Genomic DNA, 9,673 nt, shown 5'->3' on the forward strand with positions numbered 1-9,673 from the left:
TACTAGTCCCCTACCGGCAAGTGTAATCTGGTTCCGTTCCAGTTAAGAATTGAAAATGCCATAAATCCATCAAAAATTAATGAAGCAGGGCGAAATGCAAACTTGATCTATAACTAATCAAGGTAAAGCCACATACCAAAAATCAGCTCAATATCTACAAGCGTTTAGAAGAAAATTGCGGAAAACCCTTAAAAGTTGAAAAGGCTGTAATTCTGTCAAAAATCAATGAAGCGGAACGAAATGCAAACTTGATCTGTAACTCATCAAGATACACTCACATACCAAAAATCAGCTCAATATCTGCAAGCGTTTAGGAAAAAAATGCGGAAAACCAAGTGGGACAGACAGACAGACAGACGGACAGACAGCTAGACAGACAGACAGACTCAGAGGAAACCTATAGTCCCCTCTGTTTTCACCGGTAGGGGACTAAAAAAACAAAGAAAAAAAAACCCCAAAGACCCCCCCCCCCCCAAAAAAAAAAGAACCTGCCTGCCACATTGGATTTTGAAATTTTTGGCCTGAGAAACTATTAAATTTTTTGGCTTTACATGGGAATATATTGGAAAAGATCTTTAAAAATCTTCTTACTTCTTAAGAACAGCAATGCCATGATTAGTCATGTATTTATATGGAAGCATCCTCAAGTAGTGTTGATTCAAGTTTGTTCAATTAAATCATGATCCAAGGGATAGGGTGGGGCCACAATAGGTGAACTTTTACGTAGGAATATGTAAGGGAAAAAATCTGATGATGAAGAACAGCAAAGTGATTCAGGTGAGTATGTGGCCCATGGGCCTCTTGTTTTACTTATACTTTTTGTAATTCTGTCGATTTTTAGCTCTTCTGAGCCAAAGGCTCAAAGAGCTAATGCTATGGCCATTTGTGCGGTGTGCGGTGTGCGTAAACTTTTTAGAATATGGGCCATAACTCAAGAACCCCTTGGCCAATTATTGTCAAATTTGTCACAGGGTATCCTTGGCCCAAGGGCTCCCTTTTATACTAAAACTGGGGTTGTGACCCTTTAACAAGGGGAGATAATTAGGAAAATAGAAACAAAAGTACTGGTTTCTAAAAAATCTTCTTCTCAAGAACCACTGGGCAGATTATCACCAAACTTACACAAAAGGATAAGGATATGTTGTAGATTAAAATTTGCACGGGGATTTACCCTGGGGCAAAGGGCGTGGTCTCAAGGTCACTTCAAAGTTGACCAAAAATTACATTTTATGAAAATGTTGATATTTTGCTTACTATAAGGACTAGGATCATCAAATCTTGTCAGTTGGTGCATCTAAGGACCTCATATCATGTTGACTCAAAAGTAGGTCACGGTGACCTACTTTTTAAATTTTGTGGCCATTCTTTTTCAAAATGATTTAGAGGCATATTTTGAACAATTTAAGGCCTATGATCATCAAACTTTGTCAGTTGATGCATCTTGGGTCCTCAAAGTACGTCGACTAAAAAGTAGGTCACCTTGACCTACTTTTTGAATTTTATGGCTAATCTTTTTTAAAACAATTAAGGTCATTAATTCGAATACGGGGAGGCTTAGAATAATTAAATCTTGTAAGATGATGCATCTTGGGGCCATAAAACATATTTATTAAAAAGTAGGTCACAGTGACCTACTTTTTGAACTTTGCAGGCATTCGATTTCAAAGCGTTTTAGAGGCATAATTTGGACATTTTAAGTCCTATGATCATAAAACTTTGTAAGTTGATGCATCTTGGGTCCTCAAAAAAGGTCAACTGAAAAGTAGGTCACTGTGACCTACTTTTCAATTTTTATGACTATAATTAAATATTTCAGGTACTAATTGGCTTAGAATCATCAAACTTTGTCAGTTGATGCATCTTGGGTCTTCGGAGTAGGTCGACTAAAAAGTAGGTCATAGTGACCTACTTTTGAAAATTTATGGCGTTAATTAAATATTTCAGGTACTAATTGGCTTAGAATCATCAAACTTTGTCAGTTGATGCATCTTGGGTCTTCGGAGTAGGTCGACTAAAAAGTAGGTCACAGTGACCTACTTTTGAAAATTTATGGCTTTAATTAAATATTTCGGGTACTAATTGGCTTAGAATCATCAAACTTTGTCAGTTGATGCGTCATGGGTCTTCGGAGTAGGTTGACTAAAAAGTAGGTCACCGTGACCTACTTTCGGAAAATTTATGGCTTTAATAAAATATTTCGGGTACTAATTGGCATAGAATCATAAAACTTTGTCAGTTTAGGCGTCATGGGTCCTCGGAGTACAACAACTGAAAAGTAGGTCACCGTGACCTACTTTTGAAAATTTATGGCTTTAATCAAATATTTCGGGTACTAATTGGCTTAGAATCATTAAACTTTGTCAGTTGATGCGTCTTGGGTCCTCGGAGTACAACAACTGAAAAGTAGGTCACGGTGACCTACTTTTGAAATTTTATGGCTGTATTTAATATTTTCAGGAATTATTTGGCTTAGAATCGTCAAAATTTGTCAGTTGATGTATCTTTGGTCCTCGGAGTAGGTTGACTGAAAAGTAGGTCACTGTGACCTACTTTTGAAAATTTATGGCTGTAATTAAATATTTTGGGTACTTATTGGCTAGAATCATCAAACTTTGTCAGTCCGTGTATCTTTGGTCCTCAGAGTACAGCAACTGAAAAGTAGGTCACGGTGACCTACTTTTGAAAATTTATGGCTTTAATTAAATATTACAGGTACTAATTGGCTTAGAATCATCAAACTTTGTCAGTTGATGCATCTTGGGTCCTTGGAGTAAAACAATTGAAAAGTAGGTCACTTTGACCTACTTATAAAATTTTATGATTATAATTTTAAAAAATATTTTAGGTATTAATTGGCTTAGAATCATCAAACTTAGTTGATGGGTCCTCAGAGAATGACAAGTGATAAGTAGGTCACCATGACCAACTCTCAGGTACTAATTGGCTTAGAATCATCTTGGGTTCTCAGAGTGTGAATTGGAATTTCAAGGGTTTATGTAAATATACAGGATACTTCGAGGCTTCAAATAGAAGTGATAGGTTGTACAGTTTATCAGAAGAGCGATTCAAGGCCCATGAGCCTCTTGTTCTTTTGTAAAGAAGCATTCCTATTGAAAAAGAATATTGATTTAATTCTTTTCTTTTTGGTTTAGGATTATGGTACTGGAGCAGGGTGTAGTAAGAGAATTTGATAGTCCCCAAGCATTGCTACAAAAAACTGACAGCTTGTTTTATCAGCTGGCAAAGGATGCTGGGATTGTTTGAGACAAAGAATGCTAGGATTTTATATCACCCAAAGTTTTCTAAAAAAAACTTGGAATTTAATATAGATATTTGGAAATTTTTTTTTGATATGTCTAGAGTGACATGCGAAAAGTTTTTAAGAAATAGATATAAAAAGTTGACTTGATATTGTTTTCAAACTTTTGTTACAGTCAGTTTCCCTCCTCTTCCTTAATTGATGAGGTTTGCTGGTTTTATCTTGTCAAAGAGGAATCTCAAGCATTTTTTCCACAAAGTAATCAATTTACAGTTATTGTTTTCTTTTAGTTTATTTGAAGTATTAAAGTTTTTAGAGGTGGATGTAGATCTCCGCAAAATTGTGTATTGATTATTCATAATACATGTTACTTGAAATCATTCCTCACATTGTTTAGGTATCCAATATTATTGTACAGCATAAACATTTTACTTTCAATCAGGGAAAATAAAGTAGATCTGAGGGGTTTTTTTGCATTTACATGTGGTATGTGTGTTTTTACATGTATCTTGTTATCATTGTAACTTGTATATGTAAAAAAAAATTCATAGATAGAACATATTAAATATGTTTCAATGAATTATAGTAAGGAGTCAGAGTGCCATATTTCCTACACTGTAACTACCCTGATACAGTATATGGAATTCAACATGCAGCGGTGCTTTTCAGCAGTATTCCATATACTTTGATTAGAATTAAGAATTTACAGTCAAATTTTTTCCTCAGAAAATTTCAATTTCAATGCTGAATTTTTAAAATTCATTTTCCAAAATGCATAAGAAATAATTGCTTCCTGGGGGTTAAAAAAAATTTTGAGTCTGGCCATTTTCAGTCAGTCAGTCAGGAAAGGGCAACCAAACAATTTTTTAAAGATGGCCTGAACACTCAGTCTGGCAGCTGCTTATACTATTACACATACAGTTGAACTTGGGTATCTCGAACACCTACACCTCAAATACCATGGATATGTGGAAGTAAATTGGAAGTCCCAACCACTTATTCTTTAAGTATTTTACCCTCAATATCCCAAAGCCTCGGATGTTTTAAAGTTTTTTTCTCAGCCCCAACTATTTCAAGATAACAAGGTTTGACTGTATTTTAATTAAGGGAGGATTATCATTTTTAAAAGAACATACATGTAATTAAAAATGGCAAACCACAGAAACCTCATATGATTACTAGTAATTTATTGTGTTTATTCATTGAGAATTGTTTATGCATTGAGAATTGTAAAAAAACATTTATTTGACAAAATCTAAAAAGATACGATGGCCTGGTGGATTCAAAGTACCAGCATATAGCATGTCTGGTACCATTACACCTTTGAAAGAGTTCTTTAAAAATTCTTTAAGAAAATCAGGAACCTTGCCAATGGCCTTATTTTGCTAAATGTCATATTGATTTAAACTTGCAGAACTTGATCAGTATCAGAGGCAGGTATAAAAATTTCTCAAAAGCTATATTGATACCTGATATGTACATTTAAAATAGTGATTTGGAGGGGGTCTGTCCCTTGCCCTTACTTTTTTCTAAACATAAATTTGTATATTTACCTTGATATGAAAATGTTCATTGAAAAGCTTGTTCCCCATTAATAGATCCTAACATTCCCCTCCCCCTCCTCCCCAAAAGAAAATAAATTTTTGGAGTTTGGAAAATTCTATTTTGGGAATGGGGGTGGGGGAGTCAAATTTTTTTTCAGGTAAGTTGTCAGTTATTTTTTTTCCTGTAATGTCCTCTATTTCAAAATCTATCCGACATGTGTGAGATTAATTTTTTCTCCATTACACTTTAAGTAGATTAAATAATTCCAAATTAATACATTTGGTTATGTTTTTATTTTAACCTGCTTCTTCCATTACATTTGGACAGGTGTTCAGCAAATGAAAACAAGTACGATGGCATGAACTGCTTAACGAGTTTATATCATTTAATCATTGAATCATGAAATAAAACAATTATTGCTGTTTTTTACTAGTCAATACGATGATTTAGCCACCTTCAATGTAACAATATTCACCTTGCCCTTAGGGCTCGGGGAATATTGTACTCATCAGGTATCTAAATCACCGTATTGACCTCAAAAACAGCAATAATTGTAAAACATCAACTTTCTCTTTTTGATAACAGCATGCATAATAGATATTCTGTCATTCAATCATTACATTTATATAATTTCAACTTTTCTTGCTTTAAATTTTATATTTTATACTCAGTTAAGCTTTGTATATGTTACATTTTTCAATTGTAGCCTATTAGTAATACATTGTTTATTGTGCTTTTGTTTTTGTTTGTATTTTGAAAGAGTTTTTGTTAGCCTTATATACATGTATGCATAATTGTAAACAAGAATGCAGTTTTTGTATCAGAGTGTATCCACAAAAATAGTTTACCTTGTGCTGTTATACAGAAAATAAAACATTCTAAAGTGTACTTATTGAGTTGTTCTAGTTTATTTTCTACATAGGGTACCTTCCATATTTTCCTAGGAAAAATAAATCAAAGATTGTGAAGTATCAATGATGTACATGTATTGGGAAAATAAATTCAAATTATGTATTCAATTACCTAACTCACAGTGGTCTAATAAAATATTAAGGATCCTCTCTACACTGCACATTAATTACAGGGTACTTCTGTGTAGTTAGACTGATTCACCATTTGATCTAAAAAGGAATAAATTAAAATATGCACTGTATTACATAATTTGTAATTAAGGTATTTCATCCCTAATAGCCTCAGATTCAATGAATTTGAATACATAACAGATGTGTACTGGTGGAATACTCAGTATATTTAGACAATTCCCATTTATTACTACATGTATTAGCATGTAAGAATGGAACGTGACCTAATTTATGATCTTGACCTTTTGAAGAGTTATCTCCCTCTTTTTATAAGTAATAGCAAGATGTGTTTGTGAAACACTGATGCCCCCGTATGGCAACTTATAGCAAAGGTTAAACTTTCTCAAATGCAAATCAAACATGTTGGTACCCAAAGTAAGGTCTTGTCTTGAGGAATAAACCTGTGAAATATGAAAGCCCTAGCAGGAACCATTTAATAGATATGGAAAAGATTAAAGTTTTTTTTTTTCAAAAGTATGTCAAATATCAAGGTCAAATGCTCAAAATTAACAGTACCCAAGGAAAGGCCTTCTCCCATGAAATACACAGGTGAAGTATGAAAGCAGAGGCACCAATCGTTCAAAAGTTATGACCAAGGTTAGTTTTCCAAAAGTAGGTCAAACTCCAAGGTCAAAGGTAAAAGTTGTTGGTATCCAAAGAAAGGTCTTGTCACAAAGATAACATATTTGAAGTATGAGAGCAATAGCACCAACCGTTCAAAAGTTATGGCCAAGGTTAAAGTTTTCCAAAAGTAGGTCAAACTCCAAGGTCAAGGACAAAGGGTCAAAGTTGTTGGAATCCAATGAAGGTCTTGTCACATGTGAAATATGAAAGCCCTAGCACCAACCGTTCAAAAGTTATGGCCAAGTTTAAAGTTTTTCAAAAGTAGGTCAAACTTCAAGGTCAAAGGTAAAAGTTGTTGGTATCCTAAAAAAGGTCTTGTCACAAGGATTACATACGTGAAGTATGAAAGCCCTGGCACCAACCGTTCAAAAGTTATGGCCAAGGTCAAAGTTTTTCAAAAGTAAGTCATACTCCAAGGTCAAAGGGCCAAAGTTGTTGGTATCCATAGGAAGGTCTTGTCACAAGGATTACACATGTGAAATATGGAAGGCCTAGCACCAACCGTTCAAAAGTTATGGCCAAGGTATTAGTTTTGTAAAATTTTGCAAAACTGGGTCAAACTCCAAGGTCAAGGTAAAAAATGGTGGTACCCAAAGGAAGGTCTTGTCACAAGGAATACACATGTGAAATATGAAAGCCATAGCTCCAACCAATCAAAAGTTATGGGCAAGGTTAAATTTTTTGCTTACAAACAGACAGCTAGACAGACAGAAAGACAGACGGACGGACAGGGCAAAAACTATATACCCCCGAATCTTCGATACGGGGGCATAAAAATCAATTTTTAAAAATCTATACGGTAAAAAAAATGTTTTCAATTGTCATTCTGTTTCTAATGATTTAATGCATCTTTCCACAACAGTATTTATTGACATTCTTAATATTTGAATTTTTATTTTAAAAAAAATCGCTTGTCTCCATAGACTTCAATGCAATTTCTGTTAATTAATTACTGCTTAGTTAATTACATCTTTGAAACTTTCTCTTGGTAAATCCTTTACTACTGTAAAATGCTTTGAATTAATATCAGAGTATTATATACGTGATGAATATTTAAGGATAGAGAGTTAGGTCCTTTTAGCGATGGAAAACCTTAGGTATTTTAAACATTATATTAGACCAAGATAGGGTAACTGAAAACTTTATTTGCCTATATTTCCCCAATTGAGTAAGCAAACACGATATTTAGGTGACCCATTGCTCTCCGTTTTTGACCGCATTGTGCGTTAACATTTGCACATTTTCAGCTTCTTCTCTGGAAACACTGATCTAATTTTGAACAGCCAATTTTAGCATGACATCTATGGGTGAAGGGGACAAAATTAATGAATTTATGGATCCCCACCCCCTGGGGCCTGAAGGGTGGGGCTAAAACCATCAAAATTGATGTATTCTTAAAAAAAAAATCATCTTTACTCCTGGACATCAAACATTTAAACTGTTGGCATAATTGCAATAAGCATTGAGTCCTTTACCAAAATTTTGAAATTCACGGCCCCTGGGTCAGGGGTTCTGGAGTTAAGGCGTGGCTCTATAATTGATCTATTCAAATACCAAGAGAGGCAAATGTGTGATGCAATGTGTAGGTTTTACTACATGTTCTCAAGCAATTGGGCCTCTTGTCTTTATCAGTAGTTTGTTTTCTTTGAAGCTTTTTCCTGAGTAAAAGGGGCATGCATCCTATGACATAGGATGCATGCAACTAGATAAATTTAATGTTTACAGTAAAACTGTCTAATCCAACACCTGTACAATCCGTTGTACTGTGAATTTCAACCTTTATTTTCATTCCCATTTTCCATGTTCTTCACACTGTGTAATCCAAAACTCTGTCTGTCCCGACAAAATTGTCTCCCAGTGCATGTTGGATTAGACAGGTATGCCTTTATGCTATATAATTTTCTCAAAGTTCAATAAAGATTTTATCAGTGTATAGAGATTCCTTAAGAATAATCTACCATAATTTGTGTCATTCTCTGTCAATTGCCATTCTTCTATCTAACATCTTAGATCAGATCACTAACTGCATAAAACTATCATAGAATTTGAACATCCTTGGTATTTTGGGACAACCTAAGCTAGTCTTCTACCCCCCCCCCCCCCCCTCGGACAGGTAGGCTTACAGCTACTGTCGTCCCTTCTTAGCCACTACCACCCCAATACCATCTGGTCTGCCGCTGCATGCTGTCAACTGCCCTTTTTCCTCCTTCCACTCGATCAAATTGCAGTCATCACCCTCAAACATGATGCTGCTGGGAAACCTCGTAACTCCAATTCTAATGGGAAGATCCATCCTAGTTACCTGCAATCAGTCATTAAATTGTTATATTTTGCACGTATGCATTCGTGAACCTCTTGATATCAAATCTCCCAGTGCACTATGACCTATTATTATAGTTTCTTCATGCTGTCAGATATTGGTAGGATATAGGTTGTTGGGTAGATTCTGCTGTTGGTTGGTCAATTTCAAAGTGCGTTAAGAGTGTACATCAACATTTTTTACCATGGAGACGCTTAACGCGCTTTGAAAAAGTACGTATAAAACAAAAATTCTGGACCTATATTTTAATAATAGATAGCATTAATTTGTAATATTTCTTCCGAAAAACTGATGAATTGATATACCCTCATCGAGAACAAAGAGAAGACAGGTAGAAAGTCCCTCAGCCCAACTCCCTATCTTTCCTACACAAATATATGTATTTGCATAACTGGTATGGCATTGATATTATTTCTCTCAATAAATTTGAGTTAACGTAAAATAGATGAAAAAATTGAAATAAGCTTTCCTGAAAAAAAAAATACGCACCCTATTATATTAAAGAAGAGAGCCGCATAACCTTTATTCAAAATGTATCCATAATGATTCTTCAGATATAAAAAAATGCATTAACATGGTAATTAAAACATGCTATTTGACATGTCTAGCAATTTTATGATATCAAATTACAGATTTAGAAGTAATATGACTCCTAACTTTTTTGAGAAAAAGTTACTATAGTGAACGAGGTAAAAATTTCAGTCGAGTGAGTAATGTGGCTAAGGTTTATTTTCTTACTATCAAATAAATGGGTCATTCATTATTTCATATATATTCACAATAGATAGATAGATGGATATGATAGAAAAATAGATATGAGAGAGAGAGAGAGAGAGAGAGAGA

At 34.5% G+C, this 9,673-nt stretch overlaps 1 protein-coding gene across 1 annotated transcript in view; it reads left to right on the forward strand.

The window, feature by feature from the left end:
* LOC133184268 (multidrug resistance-associated protein 1-like) overlaps window positions 1–5,692 on the forward strand; it is a 47,862-nt gene extending 42,170 nt beyond the window's left edge. The window contains exon 29 of the mRNA XM_061319247.1: window positions 3,153–5,692. Within this exon, the coding sequence (XP_061175231.1) occupies window positions 3,153–3,264 (112 nt within the window). The 3' untranslated portion in view covers window positions 3,265–5,692. The remainder of the gene's footprint in view (window positions 1–3,152) is intronic.
* Window positions 5,693–9,673: the final 3,981 nt, after the last annotated feature.

The sequence above is a fragment of the Saccostrea echinata genome, unplaced genomic scaffold, assembly GCF_033153115.1.
Source record: "Saccostrea echinata isolate AGI-Se365-2 ecotype Australia unplaced genomic scaffold, CSIRO_AGI_Sech_v1 ptg000001l, whole genome shotgun sequence".
NCBI classification, from domain to species: Eukaryota; Metazoa; Mollusca; class Bivalvia; order Ostreida; family Ostreidae; genus Saccostrea; species Saccostrea echinata.